Source organism: Melitaea cinxia, chromosome Z, assembly GCF_905220565.1.
Source record: "Melitaea cinxia chromosome Z, ilMelCinx1.1, whole genome shotgun sequence".
Lineage (NCBI taxonomy): Eukaryota > Metazoa > Arthropoda > Insecta > Lepidoptera > Nymphalidae > Melitaea > Melitaea cinxia.
In genome coordinates, this window is record NC_059424.1 from 19,756,493 (window position 1) to 19,774,104 (window position 17,612).

The 17,612-nt window shown below is 31.6% G+C and overlaps 1 protein-coding gene across 1 annotated transcript in view; it reads right to left on the reverse strand.

Annotated features, from left to right (window-relative positions):
• LOC123668911 overlaps positions 1 to 17,612 on the reverse strand; it is a 144,857-nt gene that overhangs the window by 14,697 nt on the left and 112,548 nt on the right. The window contains exon 6 of the mRNA XM_045602603.1: positions 4,335 to 4,418. Within this exon, the coding sequence (XP_045458559.1) occupies positions 4,335 to 4,418 (84 nt within the window). The remainder of the gene's footprint in view (positions 1 to 4,334; positions 4,419 to 17,612) is intronic.

Genomic DNA, 17,612 nt, shown 5'->3' on the forward strand with positions numbered 1-17,612 from the left:
ATTTAAAATTAGCCTACGACCTTTCTCAGGCTCTAGACTATCTGTGTACCAAATTTCGTTTAACCGGTTCAGTAGTTTTGGCGTGAAAGCGCGACAGACAGACAGAGCTACTTTCGCATTTATATTATAGAAAATCTAACTCTCAGTAAATCTTGGCCAAATTAATAGGTTATATGAAATGATTTTTAACAAAAGTTATTTGGGTGTTACTTATCATTTATAAAATCTTCTAACATTCTTAATAATTTCGAATTAAAAAAAAAGAAGAAAAGAACTATACTTAACGTAAAAAAATCAATGTTTTCAAAACAAACAACGTTAAATGCTTCCTAAGCCTTTCACATATTAGCTGTGTTATCTAAATTAGCTTACCGTTTCTACGCTTCGGTTATCAAACTAGCGACGGTATAACATTACTTAGCGACACGGGTTTAATTTAGGGTTGGATTATATCACAGCAGAACAGGTCCGGATCTTTCCTAGACTATCACAAGTTGTGCGATCAACGATTTTAAGTCACGCACTATTATTGCCTCTAGAATTATTTTTAAATGACTTCACAAATGAGGTCCTTAATTCAGCTGGGTGTGCCATAACTTTTTAACGGGTTTTTATTACATATTCTTTTTAATCTTATTAAATTGGAAATCTGGCGCTTGTCATGTCGTAATAATTAAATATAATTGACATCTGACGAGTACAAGTTTTTACTTGATTAATTTTTCCTCTATCTACTTATTTTATTTATTTATTGGTATACAATCAACAGCGCTTACAAATATATAGTACAGTTCTTTTAGTTAAAAATCACATACCCACACCATAAAACATAGTATAATACTGTAATAAAACCTACAACGCTACTAAGAGCATTACTTGGCTGTTTGCAAACGAAGGTAGGGACTGACTCCTAACTAGAAACCTTTGTATAGGATATCACTTTATTTCCTCCTCGTGTGATACGTACTAGTACTGTTTTTTTAAACTGAATTTTACAAAGCTTTAAGTGTAATGTATATATTCAATATCAATTACGTTGTCAAAATAATTTTGGTTCTACAGGTATACACAACGTAACTGTTATCTCAACCACACAGATCATCAATCTTCTTCGTGTGTTCTCTACTCCACGTCACTTTGACAAAATCAACCATGCTCCACCGATACAACTGATAGCCATTAAACAAATCAATCAATATATTACGTATTTACTTATAACAAAAAATCGTAATTACCTACAATATTAGTCTTTGTTTTTTCCGATAGAAAATCAATATTATAGTACATCACATAATAATTGCAAGTGAAAACTATTTTCTGCACGAAGTTTACTACTTCGCTTCCAGGATTAAAAGCGTATGCTTTTATGGATTAAACCTGCATTTAATACACAGGTTTTCTGTTGCATTTTACTTAATCTTTACTTTCACTTTTCAAGAAATGTTAAGATCAAAAATTCGCTTCAGCCTGTAATATCCCACTGTTGGGCATAGGCCTCTTTCCCCATGTAGAAGAAGGATCAGAGCTTAATCCACCACGCTGCTCCAATGCGGGTTGGCGGATATATTCCCTACTATGAGTAACGATCGCTATCAGGTGTACATGATAACAACCGGGACCGACGGCTTAACGTGCTCTCCGAGGCACGGTGGGGAGACCCACAAGGACTGCGCAAACACCCAGACCACGGCAAACACCTGTATGGCCAATGCAAGTGTTTGTCATGTGCGGGGATCGAACCCGCAACCGCCAACGCAACCGGCACAATCCACAGCTGATCACAGATCAAAAATTATAACTGTAATAATTCTTAAAAAAAATAGCAATGTGGTCACCTTATTTAACTACAGATTAACTAACTGACCGATGAAATAAAAAGCATAATATATACACTGATTTTTGTAATATAGACTTGCACCTAAGTTCGACTCTGTCTCAGAAGCTAATCCCCAATGTGTGTGATACCACACGGCCATTACGATAAAGTATTAAGTTGATTGATTAGCATGTCATCAAAAGGCCGAACTGCTGATGACTTACTGGTTATGGTCATTGTTCGATACGCGCTTTAGATGCTATTGTGACGGTATTTTTGATGTTGATAAATCACGTGACGTGATGGATTTTGTAATGATGGTTTTGATGATAAAAAAAAGGTTGAAATTTTATTTTTATTAATTATAGGTACTTTATATTTGTTTACCTTAATTCAGTTTTTAATTTTTTTTTTTATATATAAAAATGTACCAAATTGGATTGTTCTTTTTTGTCTTCGTTATTGTCAGGTCTAACGTTGTACGTACATAATTTATATAATATAATTCAAATAATATACCCTAAAATACACTTAAATTTAATATTTACAATACTAAAAACTAATTTAAATCACTACAATATTAAATTCTACATTAAAATCTACGTTTAAGTATAAAACACAATTTTAGTATAACTTCTTTTTTTACAAAAGATAATAATATGAATGATCAAAACTGGCTATTTACAATAACTAGTGGTCACCCAGTGGTCGAAATTTAACCATAATTAAAAATTAAGTAAAAAAAATAATGAAATTAAAAAACCTTTTTTAAAAATTTTCAATTTGGCTCAAGACTTTGACAACAAAAAATTATATTAAGCGTGTGTGTGTGTCAAATACATGGTTGTGCGTGTAATGCTTTTTTTATTGATAGATAAACGCGTATAAAGAAATAGAATTGTCATTATTGAAAAATTACCTCGCGTAAGAGTGTCAACCGTGAGCTGTCACTCTTTTTTAGAATTCTCATAAATTTTGCGATACCAATATCTCGTTTTGCGAAATATTTAGAAAATCATACGTTATTTGTATGAAATGTTTGTGAATAAATCACACGATTGCTAAATGCGACATTGGTTGGTTGAAATTTTCGACGGTAGACCGTTGTATATACGGTTTCTTGGGCTGAGCATTTATGCGATAATGAATGAAAACAAACCAGTTTGTCACTGCTGAGCATCGACAGCTGCGTCTCTCTGTAGAAAAATGAGTGGAGCTTACTTCATCACGCCGATCCACAGCAGGTTAGCTGATGATTTTCCTACCACGGTTAACGATCGCTTACATGTGTACAACTACAAAAATCTTTAGCGAGAATCGAACGTCATCACAGGCGTATCAACTCGCACTAAATTTGAACAGTTGTCAAATGGTATGTACAGTGATAGATGAATTATCTTTTAGATGAATAGAGGTGCATTAAAACAGCTAACATGCTATGTGTACATTATAGCTATTCAATCGAAGACTTCGGTTCATTGATCAAGGTTTAATTGCATATGTATTTACATCCGACCGATGCGATAAGTCATTTCATCACCCAACATAGCCCATATAGCTGCTAGATAAATTATATTAAGTATCTACGTATTTGTATAAAATTTTAGTCCGATCTCGGTGTCTGTCACGAGAGTACTTTAAGATGTTGGTTCCGGTTGTTATTATAAACAGTTAATAGCGATCGTTACTAATAGTAGGGAATATATCCGCTAGCCCGCAGTGGAGCTACTTGCTTTTTTTAAGTTCCGATCCTTCTCCTAGATGGATAAGAGGCATATGCCCAGCATTGGAACGTTAGGTTGAATCATAACTTAAGCTAGAAATGTTTTTCATAGTTTATTTACTTACAATAAATTAGAAAATATCTCTTCTTTACATTGTTTATTGGTTTAAAAATTTTAGTACTAACTTTTACCGTTTGCACGATGTTTTGTCTGAAGTATTCGCTAGAATGATCGTAGCTATTTATAGAAATAGTTTCGTTCGCTGGTTGTTTATTTTGCGAACTTATATTACGCACGGATGTTGAGCTCAATTAGTTATTACGCTTCAATAACACTTTCATTTCCGATCTATTATACGACATATTTTGTAGAGATTGAACGAAAATTTCATTCGTTCTTTGTTTTGTTATATTTAACAAATTTTCATTAGTATTTAAAAACAGCACTTAGTAGAATTAGCCTTAGGTTTTTTATATTACTAAAGTAACACCCAGTATATAAAGAAAAAGTGTTGCCAACAAAAGTTGCAGAAATTGAAACCACATGTATAATACCGTTTTGTCTTCGAGTTCAAATATATTTAATATTTTATATATTAAAAAAATATTTCTACACTTCACATTCTACAGAACTTTCACTCTAAGTGTTACAGTGAATTTTAAAATAACCTACGAAATATTTAGAATCGAACCGAATATCTTCGCTCCTTTAATATCTGGTTTAACCATTTGAGTTAAACTGTTAAAAATTTGAACAGTTCAGAAAGAAACATGGTAGAAAAATAGACAACTCACCCTATCTGAATAGTCGAAGGCGGCTGTGCCCCGTCCATCGAGGTACTCTTGAAACTGCGATATCACGCACACCATGGCGTAGATCTAGAAAGAAATAGACACATCATTATTATTATTAGTTTTATTTATTCACAAACAAACACATAAATGTATAGGAAAGTATGAGTGAGATACATCACTGTTCAAAGCGTGTATGCGACGTTTTGCTTACACTTACGACCTTTTGCATGAGACCGTAATCATCGTCGATAGAATAGAAAATCGCAAGGGCCTCATACAACATTCAGAAGTTTCACTTCTGACGTGTTTGAATTGCACACACACACACACACACACACACACACACACACACACACACAGAGACACTAGTTAAGTGAGGAAGAAAAGATAAAAAAAAAAATATTTTGATAAGTTTAAAATAAATTGAAATCTAGATAGTAAACAAATCTGTTCTATTACTCTTAGCAGTCTAGATTAGGCTTGCACGAGGCGCTTACTTTGTTTGAGGCGTTAAAGTTTAGACTTTCCACTAAGATAATTAATTATACGCTTTCGTACTTAATTTTAGTAAACTTTTTGCTAGGTCGTGTGATTTATTTTTCTTATAGTTTTACTTGTCTGGTGTCATTATTTTATCTTGTAATTATAACGATGTACAACAAAATGATAACTAAATTACTAAAGTGCCGTTGTTCTGTTACTAAGCTAGTCAATTAACTAAAATTATCAATACCACTAGACGAACATAAAAAACGAAGTCCCAGTGTGCTCTTTATACGCGCTTTTACGCTATCAAAAAAAGTAAAATATATATAACTAGTTGTGCCCGCGACTTCGTCCGCGTGGAATTTGATAAAACGAAAAGTTCAGTTCACAGAGTAATAAAAAAACAAAATAAAATTAGCCTAAGTTACTCCTTATTACATCGGCCGTCTGCCAGTGGAGGTCCCGTCAAAATCGGTCCAGCCGTTTCAGAGACAGATAAACAGACAAAATTTATAAAAAAATGCTATATATGAATTTAGTAAAAAATGGTAATTTTAATATAATACAAACAGACACTCCAATTTTATTTATTTGTATAGACGACAACCCCGTCTTGATTACATTCGAAAACTTTTTACACACTAATTCACTTTCACAACTTCTCTTCACAACATAATTGTAATTGAATGATGATTTTTAGTTATATAGTTAATAATCGTGTCTGCTGGCAAACGAATAAAACCGACTTCAATTACATCGACAAGTAATACAACGTAGGTAGACGAAGAAATAGACAAGTAAATACACATTATCAAAGATTACTCTAAAAATTGTAATCAGATCTCGATGAAATTGAGGATTTTCGAGAGTTTCCCACGATTTCTCTAGGATCCCATCATCAGATCCTGGTTTCCTTATCATGGTACTAAACTAGGGATATCTCCTTTCCAACAAAAAAGAATTACCAAAATCGGTATATCTAGTAAAAAGTCATGCGGTTATAATACAACGAATACAACGGTCGACGAAAAAAGCGTCAAGTAAAAACAGATTATTAGATATAACTGAAAAAGTAGTTGTTAGATCTCAAATATAATATATAATTTAAATGGGACCAAACGACACTCACCAACTTTCGATTAAAAAAAATTGTCGAAATCGGTTCATCCAGTCAAAAGTTCTAAGGTAACATACATAAAAAAATACAGTCGGATTGAGAACCTCCTCCTTTTTGGAAGTCGGTTAAAAATACGTAAATTAGAGAAATTAAGTGAAGCCCTCGAAGGGTTGGAAGGAATCATATTGATTTTCGCCTTTTTTTTGGTTTTATAAATTCACAGTCCCTTAAAGGCTCGGTATTTTTATATATATATATAATATATGTTTCTCTTAAAATACCTTAAAACGGACCTGTATTTAAAAAGTCCGTGGGTGTGTAGACAGAAATTATGGTCCCGCATCGAAAGGTGCAAGATAAATATGTTAATTACAACAGTAAAGTTCCATTTAATAAGAGTAAAGATACAGTTTCAGCCCCAGGGTTGGAAAAGGTCTTTCATTTCGTAAAGGAACGAGATTAATGCACTAGCTCCCTTGAGGCTTAGTGAGTATACGTTCGGGCTAAATAAACAAGACAGTATTTTATTTCGTCTATGTACCTATATTGTAAATAAACATTAGGTGTAGACATGTCGTATTTCTGTACCTTAATTTATTGGTTTTAAACTTATTTATATTTTAATTATGTTACGCAATCTGGGTAGCGTGTTGCAAAAGCAACTGAAACACAGTCATAACATTCTTTTTAGAAGTTAAGAAATGCTTTATAATAATGATAATACAATAATAAAAAAAAAAAAAAAATTGTCACGATGTATGTTAGCGATAAACTCTGAAACTACAGAACCAATTTTTATGAAATTTTGTAAGGATCCGTAATTTGGTCCAATTTTGGAGATGGTTTTAATTATTAATCTCAATATTTGTTTTTGCAATTTAAATGTTTATTATACGACCTTAGTGTGTATTTATCGGTGACTGCTAAATCCTAATAGATGACGGTGTGGCATCTAAGTTGTACATATATCCGGTATAAGGCACCGTATTTCTATAGATGAATCAAATGTAATTAGTAAAAAATTGTTTCAATGTATTCTAATTACTGAGCCACAGCAACGTGTCGCTGAGTCAGCTAGTACTTATATAAACGGGAATTGCAATTTTATATTAGACGAAACCTCAAGAACACATTAGGAACATCCTATATTAAGAATTTTATTTAATTACGTTTTTTGTTTTTCTTTTTAAGTCGAGGGTCCCGCTCTTTTTTGGATAAAACTGAACAGAATATTGTAAAATAGGTGTTTTCCAACTTCCACAAGTAAGTATGTGAATGTTATAAAGAATATGCTTGGGAATCACTTTTGTCTCTTTCATAATTCTTATACAGAATGGCGAGATACAATGAGATATAAGTCTCAGTAATTCTTATGTGCTCACATATTCATCTATGTTTCAGATGTACCCCAGAATCGAACGAGAGCTTTAAGGTCAAATTCAGCAATGATTAGGCAATCAATAGTTTTAAGTTGGTCATTATTATGAACCGACTTAAAAAAAGGAGGAGGTTAACTCAATTCGACCGTATAAACACACACACACACACACACACACACACATATATATATATATATATATATATATATATATATATATATATATATATATATTCTTTATTCTTTTTTTGTTGGAAAGGAGATCCCTAATTTGGTGCCATGATAGGAAACCAGGATCTGACGATGGGATCCCAGTGAAATCGAGGGAAACTCTCGAAAATCCGCATAACTTTTTACTGCGTGTACCGATTTTAATAATTTTTAATTTAATCGAAAGCCGATGTTTGTCATGTGGTCACATTTAAATTTCATCGAGATCTGATTACAACTTTTGAAGTAATCTTTGATAATGCGTATTTACTTGATTATTTTTTCGTCTACCTACGTTGTATTACTTGTCGATATAATTGAAGTCGGTTTTTCTTCGTTTGCCTGCAAACACAATTATATATTCTAGTAATTACGTTTTTATTAATTAGACCAAAATATATTACTCGACATTTTTTGATGCCTCGCAGGTAAAAAAATCTTAATTAATATCTTAACTTACTGAAATTTTTGTTCAATTTAAAAAGTAGCTAACATTACTTGGTTAAATACCCGATCGTTCATCAAAATATTTTAAGACAAGATTTCTAAAAACCACGATTTACTAAAAAAAATACCGAGCTAAGCTCGTACGTCCAAATACGAGTAATATTAATGGATTATTTTAAACTAGTAAAATGTAAAATAGGACTGGATATTTGTAACAATAATTTATTTAATATTTTTTATTGGAACGAAGTTCCTTACGGCAGGCTTGACACTTAGCTGGGCGACCGAACTGAAAAAAATGTGATACTAAAACTGTAAGAAAAATATATAACGGAAGTGACGTAATATCGGTCACACAACTAAGGTCTGTTTTTTTGGAATTGTCCTAATTGGTAAACAAATATGGCGTACTTATGACCACAGACAATTAGAGTATAGTGTAGCTTAGTGAAGTGACACAAAGAGCAAATGAATGAACAATATCAATAAGCCATAGACAAAGTAAAATTAATTTTACATCGAAATATTTAATGATACCATGTTGCTGAAATTATTTCAAAAACTAATAATATATTAAATAATTTTGTTAATAATTAGTAAAGGTCCAGAATTACGAAAAAAAATATTAATCGAGCATCGAGCATAAAAGGCAACAAAGGGGACTGTCCATTTTGGCCCAAGGTGAACAGAATTCATACAAAAAAACAAATATACCAATAATTTTCATAAATTAAATCATGTTTATTCGTGAATTGCAGTTTTATCAATATAAACTGATGAAAAGTTTATTTAATAAGTATTTTAATTCATTAATTATATACTTCTAGTTTATTTTCGGTTGGTGATTTAATTACAACACGTTGCCAGTCTTAAACAAACAATTATTATTAACGAACAATTGATTTTAAAATATTTTTAAATCAATTATTTGTTAAAATCGATTAAAAGTATTGTTAAATCGAATTAATAAGAAAAAAGTCTATAAAAGTGTATTTAGTAAAAAAACATTTAACTCTGGTGAAAAATAAACTATTTTAGAAACATTGTTATTGACTAAATAAAAAGCAAGCAATTAATTATATAACATTCGATTATCGATTTAATCGATTTATTTGTTTATTGATAATATTATTTATTATGGCAACCCTAAACTACAGACTTTTGTTTCATACATTCATTTGACTTCGATGTTGCTTTCATGGTGATATAGCAACCTACTGTAAGGTTTTCCGTCAACCGAGAATTCATCACTACTGCGACGTAAAATACACAGTAGGCATATTCATAAGTAGGAAAATATATTTTGTATTTATTTTATATGTAAACAATAAAGGTCAGGCAGAAAAGCCATAAAAAAATATTATTGCAACTGCATGGTTGGTCGACGGACAGTAGGTTGTTGTGGCCATGTCATGAAATTATTTGGTTTTTGGGCTGAAAAAGGTTTCAAGATTTTATAAATCTACCTGCCTAGTTTTTAGATAACATTCTGTTAACGTACGAATCCGATTAGTAAAACAAAAATAACAAAACAATGATTTTTTATTTCAGAAACCTTCTTGTAATTATCCACAAAAAAAACAAAAAATGAAACACCTGGATACAAAACTATATCATTTTTCTAATTCATACTTGTTAGTACTACTAACTTAATATATAATTATTATTCTCAGTGACTGTCCACTCGGGGTCGAAACCCCCATACAAAGTGGACAGTCCCCTATATATTTCGTTTATGTGATATGGTCGGTAATAAAAGCCAAAAATAAAATTTACAACAAAATAAAGGGGCCGCCTGTGTCTAAAAAAAGTCGACCCTATTAATATTATTGTCACACTATTTGTATTTACTATGAATAAAAAAACTTGCGCCGGCGGCACACTCTCTCTAACATCTAAAAAAGGAATAATAACATTGTACTCCACGAAGCTCTCATTGGGTAATCCTAAGTCTCATCCTAAAGTCTCAAAATTTTTTCCTGTGAACTACAGTAAACGTTTATGCCGTTGCTATGTGGTATACTTTAATATTATATGGGATAGCATTAAAAATGTTCAGGATGAAATTGATATTCAGAAATATTCATAAAATAAAACCTTTACAATGAACACTTTACCATAAATGATTGACATTTGCAATATTTTGTAAGCATTTTTTTTGTGCGCTCAACATAAAAAAAGAAGAAAAAAAACAATTAATAACAAAATACAAATAAATAACAAATCGCTTTACTGTAATATTATTTAACAAGTTAAAATTCGTGAAATTTTAAAATATAGTTAAAGAACATGGCCTATTTTATCGCTCATGCTGTTCATTCACTTATACTCATTCACTTCTAAAAATATTATGACCACATCCCTATTTGCCTTATAAAAAAAGATATTGAAATGTCATATTCGAAAATATTAGTTATCTGTACTGTCGGAATTCGTATTTTGTAGTTTTTATGTGTTTAAAATGATAAATTGATATTTGTTTTTAGTGAAATAAATAGTAAATGGAGTTTTACAAGTGTCCGTAAGCTAATATGTTGTGAAAGTGAGTGATAAATGCGGAAAAAACGTGAATTACGATTGACAGCGGTTTGTTTACCAATTAGGACTCTTCCAAAAAAACAAGATATATATAATATATGACGTTAGTAAAACTAAAATATCACTAGTAAACTTTTCAAACTAAATTTTTTTAAATATGTTGTAGCTCTTAGGTTTATTATTAGAATATGCAAATAGCCTAGATTTCTTTAACTATAGCAGAAATCGATATTTCGCATAAAGCGATTAGTTATTTTTATTAAATCGACTAAAGAAAGATCGATATTATAACTTTAGTTCGTAATATAAGTATTAATTATTAATTAATATGTTTAATTATATAATAATGTGTGGCTACGGCACTAAAGAATTTAGCCACCCCCTCTCTTCCCGTGGGTGTCGTAAGAGGCGACTAAGGGATAACAAGGTTCCACAACCACCTTGGAACTTATGAAGCCGACCGATGGCGGGATAACCATCCAACTGCTGGCTTTGAAATACACAGGCCGAAGACGGGCAGCAGCGTCTTCGGTGCGACAAAGCCAGTACTGCGGTCACCAACCCGCCTGCCCAGCGTGGTGACTATGGGCAAAACACATGAGTTCACGTTATTTTTGGCGTAAACTTGTGGAGGCCTATGTCCAGCAGTGGACTGTGTAGGCTGTAATGATGTTTAATATCTATATGGGGTGGGTCCATAAATCGAACCCACTTTCAAAAATTCGTCATATTTAGTAAGCGTTTGTGCTAATGGGGATGAGCTAATGAGAAAATTTGCCGCTTATATACTTGTACTTGAACAAGTCGTCAGCGCGATTTAAAAGTGCACAGTGACATCTATTGGCGAGGAAGCAGGAGATAAAAGAAATTGTAAATATTTTTTTTTATATTTTTATCTTATTTTTGATCATTAATTTTGAACAAGAACAGTGGCATTTTGAGAATATTATGATTGTGATTTGAATGTTTTTATTGTTGTTTAATTGACGATTTTACGAAATTTCAACAATTGTGCAACTCCATTGAAATAAAGAAAAGTTTTCTTTATACCTGTATAGTTATTCTTTATCTTTTATTTATTTATTTTTCTTTGGTGTGTTTTTTTTTAATTTATATATTTATTTTTCTTCTTAACGAATACTTCTTGCACTGTTTGCCTCGCTATAGCGATATGAAACACTTACTCATGACTGTGGGTTGACTTGAAGAAATCTCTTTCAGAGTTAAGTCCACCTTTGCCATAATGATATGTTACTTACTGATACGTTATATGTTACTGATACGTTACTATTATTTTCTATATGTATTTTTGAGTGCAATAAAGTATATAGTTGCTTATGAGATTTTAAATAATTATTCTTGTTGTTTATATATTTTTATTATAAATCAAATCAACCTCAACTGTCATTTATTAATATTGTTGCACTTTTGATGATTCTCTGTACCTATTCCTTATTTGTTTTATTTTTTGCTATTATTTTTTAAACCACTGTTTGATGTAATGTATTATTTGAAAATATTTTATCACCTTAAGGACCTGAGAAATTGTTAAATTATTAAATTAGCCCAACAGTAAATTCTTTTTAATCTAGAATAATTTTATTTTTTAACCGACTTCCAAAAAAGGAGGAGTTTCTCAATTTGACTGTATTTTTTTTTATGTATGTTACATCAGAACTTTTGACCGAGTGGACCGATTTCGACAATTTTTTTTAATCGAAAGGTGGTGTGTATCATTTGGTCCCATTTAAATATCTAATAATGCGTTTTTATTTGACGCTTTTTTCGTCGACTTACGTTGTATTATACCGCGTAACTTTCTACTAGATGTACCGATTTTAATAATTCTTTTTTTGTTGGAAAGAAGATATCCCTAGTTTGGTACCATGATAAGGAAACCAGGATCTGATGATGGGATCCCAGAGAAATCGAGGGAAACTCTCGAAAATCCGCAATAACTTTTTACTGGGTATACCGATTTTGATAATTCTTTTTTTGTTGGAAATAAGATATCCCTAGTTTAGTACCATGATAAGGAAACCAGGATCTGATGATGGGATCCTAGAGAAATCGAGGGAAACTCTTGAAAATCCGCAATAACTTTTTACTGGGTGTACCGATTTTAATAATTTTTAATTTAATCGAAAGCTGGTGTTTGTCATGTGGTCACATATAAATTTTATTGAAATTTGATAACTACTTTTTGAGTAGTCTTTGATAACGCGTAGTTACTTGACAATTTTTTCGTCGATCTACGTTGTATTACTCGTCGATTTAATTGAAGTCGGTTTTTTTCCGTTTGCGAGCAAACACAATGATTTAATAACATGACGTTTTGAAATTTTTTTAACTGTGTTGTAAAATATTATTTAAAGGTGACTAATTGTAACAATATGTATTACTATTTAATATTAATTACCCGAGCGTCAGTATTGTAAGTCAGTGAATATCGTGCCCATTTGTAATTGCGGGTACACGAATATTTTAATTTTTTCGCAGAAAGTGATTAAACATAATAATAATAATAACTGTGCACCATTAAAAGAAATGACAAAATAATTACATTTATTTTTATTAAAATCGATTCGTGACAAATCGCTGAATAATTATTTACGAATGTCTCAACTTACTAGACACAATTTACGAGTTTAAAAAATTAATTAAAATTTGGTTTGATACGCGGTCGTTCATCAAAATATTTTAAGACAAGCGCAAAATTCCCAAACCGTTAACCAAGAATTTAATTGGAAACGGGGCAATGAAGATAGAACAGTCAAGCTATATGACCCATTATTTGTTTATTTATTTATTTAATAAAAACCACCAACAGGATTTTCACTACAGCCTAATACTGTCCACTGCTGGACATAGGCCTCCAAGTTCGAGCCAAAAATGGCGTGAACTCATGTGTTTTGCCCATAGTCACCACTGGACAGGCGTGTTGGTGACCGCGGGGCTGGCTTTGTCGCACCGAAGACGCTGCTGCCCGTCTCCGGCCTCTGTATTTCAACGGCAGCAGTTGGATAGTTATCCCGCCATCGGTCGGCTTTAAACCTAAGAGATTCATATTTACAATTTAATAGATTAAAAATAAAAAATTATAAAATGATATGAATAAGAAAGTTGTGGTGAAGAACACATTTCGTAAGCACAATCCATTTAATATAAAAATAATTTAATATATTAACTATTGTTCTGTATAAACTAGTTCTTTGATAAATATCGATCGTTCTTTAGGAGATTTATTGAAAATAACTACTCGCTTTATGCAAAATATCGAGTTTATATATATACGGTTGAATTGAGAAGCCTTCTCCTTTTTTGAAGTTGGTTAAAATTTACCAAAAATATCCGTTACAGAGGGTAGATAGAAGAATTAAGTTACGACCATACTGATACTTTATAACAAAAGAAGCGGGTAAGCGCAAAAATTTAACAAACAACTCAAAAACCGCGACCACGCTCGTAACATTTAATATTTTAAATTTTTTACTATATTATAAATTTTAAATTTTGACTATAAATTTACTTAGTTATTAACTTTAATTAACTTAGTTTGCTTCAAACCAGAGAGTATATAAACCAAACTAGACAGTACACAATTCACAAAACAACACACAAAAACACGGACAAGACTATTTGCAACACCCAAAGACGACTACATACCGGGAATATAAAAATCCGTTGGGCACCGCTGTTACGGGGTATTTTGAATAGATATAATTAAAATTACTCAGACTACAAAAAAGAGTTTAATTAAATAAAAATAAAAATATTAAATTAATTTATTACAAAGAGTCACGCTAAGGCAAATTAATGAATTATACTAAAGAGACAAAAAATAAATATTAAATAATAATTTTTCATATTTATGAACAAACTAGATAGATACGTTAATATGGGTATTAAAAAAAACCCTTTTTTATTTCTGAGAGTTGTTTATGTTTCGTAAAATCGTCAATTAAACATTAATAAAAACATTCAATTAATAATTAATTAATATTCTCAAAATGTCACTGTTCCTGTTCAAATTTAATGATCAAAAATAAAAATATAAAACAAAAATTACAGTCGATCTCCGATGATTTCGTCAATAATAATAACAAACAAAATGTGGGATTTTAAATTGAAGTGGTGAAATAAGCTACCATGTCAGTCTACCGTGTTGTAAATATCAATAGCTTTTTTCAATCTATTAATATTAAACATATTACGTTAAAATTTTCATTTTTTTTTTTAATTTTACTGTTTGGGTTAGTGATAAGGTTTAGATTTATTAAGGGGAAACTAGATATTGGTATGAGGAAGATGGTGAACCCGTTTACCATCTCCTGCTTCCTCGCCAATAGATGTCGCTGTGCACTATTAAATCGTGCTGACGACTTGTTCACGTGCTACTATATAAACTGAAAATTTTCTGGTCAGCTCACCTGTACCGTAGAAACCTTCCATCAAAACTCAGGATAATTTTTGAATACGGGTTTGATTTATGAATATCATATTTCAATCCTAAATATATTAATATTAAAGTTATAAACTATAGTTTATAACCCATATGATATACAATATTAGGTCTTTACCTATGAAATTGCCGTTTCGTCGTACTCTCTATCAAAACTAAAAAAAAAAAAAATCGTTAAGAACTCTTATTCAAATTATTTTTATTTAAAAAATATATAATTCTTTTATTATAATTAATCATTTGTTTCATGGTTAGCGCTCTGTTAACATCGCATTTGTGCGTTTTTCGTGATCATAATATGCTAAAAATTCGAGTGATTATGGAGTATGAGTTCCGTCGTGGTAGCAAAGCGGCAGAAGCAGCACGCAACATCAACGACGTTTACGGTACGAACACTACTAACGTTGTTTTGTTTGTTATTACAATTGACGAAATCATCGGAGATCGACTGTAAATATTTTTTGATATATGTGATTGTGATTTGAATGTTTTTATTATTGTTTAATATTGCTTTTTTGTCTATATATATATATATATATATATATATATATATATATATATATATATATATATATATATATATATATATATATATATATATATATATATATATATATATATATAAACTCGATATTTCGCATAAAGCGATTAGTTATTTTTATTAAATCTCCTAAAGAAAGATCGATATGTATTTATCAAAGAACTAGTTCATACAGTACTATGATTTGTTGCAATTCAGACAGATTTGTGTCAAAAGCTTTTTTTCAACACTCACAAAAAATCTTTACCGACTACATAAACTATTTATGTGATTTATACAAAATTATACGCATTAGATAAATAAATATCGACTAATGAAAATCGATACTGCTAATGGTAATGAAAACTGTGAATGTGGATGATGGAAGAGGAAGAGGGGAATCGGGTATGGAGTTCCTACGCACACTCTCCGAAATGTATCCGAATGTAATGATAAATAACCGACAGGCCGGCCACCCTACGCCGATGATGAAAGCTTAGTAGCTTTGCAGGTATTCCGTCAGGACCACTAGCTTTATTCATGTCTAGATCGCGCAAGGGTTTAAGGACCTCGTTTTGTCGTATAGAACCTTAAAACATATAAAGGGTTAAATATAATATCACATAGAAACAAATGTGAAATTCATTATCTTCATTTTTATTGCGTTACAGTACAGCGTACAGTCATAGCTGAAGGTAATCGATGGTAATGAAAGTGAGGGTAATGAATTTTCAAAGCTGTTTTTTATTTTACTCAGCATCTGCAGTCCTTGTGGGTCTCTCCACTGTGACTCGGAGAGCACGCTAAGACGTCGGTCCCGATTGCTGTTTTTGATTTCAATCAGCATAATCGAGCAACGTAAATAATAATTATTATAAATATGAATAGACGAATTACAAATACTTCGAGACCAAAACTATAAAAAAACTATAACTACTTAACATGAACAATCTGCTGTTGGTAATGAAATCGAAATTGGTTGAAGCACATAATTGGCGATCTTTTTTAACCGTCGCAAAAAAACTAAAGCACGTCCTGTCCATTTGTTGTAGCAAGCCGACTGATTGGCAAGTGAGTAGGCGGTAGGGGGTGCACGATCCGGCTACAATACATATACACTCTGATTTTTGATATTTCAAACCAGGCTGAAGGTAATGAAATATTTTTTCGGACAAATTGTTTTTATCGCAGTGTATTTAAATAATAACAATATCACAACTAGTAAGATCACAATTAAATTCCTTATTCTGTACTTGAGGTACCTCAAGTAACAATACGCAGCATAAATCTCGACTTATATGTAAAAATAATTTGTTTTCTAACTCGTCGCAAAAAAGACACTGAACGTAATGAAATTTAAGCAACTAAAATATTAATTTCAGTCAGTAAACCCGTCATGATTATTTTAATTCTACGTGTCAGAAATAGATAAACAACCCGTTTATATATAAAAAATGTTTGTGGGCTCCTAGGATGTTCAGTTTGGCCAAAAAATTCGTGGACATGCGATTTGCACCAAATCATGGAAATACCGTAAATTGTTTTTATATTAGATTACTATGCTTACTAAATGTGTTATTAACCGACACATTTAGTAAGCGTGTTTCTGCGTACAATAGTTAACGTGTTAAATTGTTTTTATTGTAAGTTTACTGTGCTTACTACATGTGTTATTAACCGACACATTAAGTAAGCATGTTTTTGCCGGTGGGGGCAAGCCAAGTAGAAAATTTTCAGCTTATATACTTGTACGTGAACAAGTCGTCAGCGCGATTAAAAAGTGCACAGTGACATCTACTGGCGAGGAAGCAGGAGATAAAAATTTGTAAATATTTTAAGTTTTTATAGAAGCTCGCTTTAAGATGAAGCCAATCTTGTCAGTGACCCATTTCATAAAAGGTAGCACAGCAGGTACTCGTTCGACGGTGGCTGGTTTCACACGTTCACTGCGATGAGGACGCGATACCCGAAGCTTGTTGTCTCGCAGTACTTGCTTGACATGTTGAAGTTCGGTCTCCAGGTGTCAAAAGAACACCGATTCCAACCAAGGATGATCCGTGAGGCTATTGAAATTAAAAAACATCCAAATTTCAATAGAGAAGATGGCTGGCAATTACCAC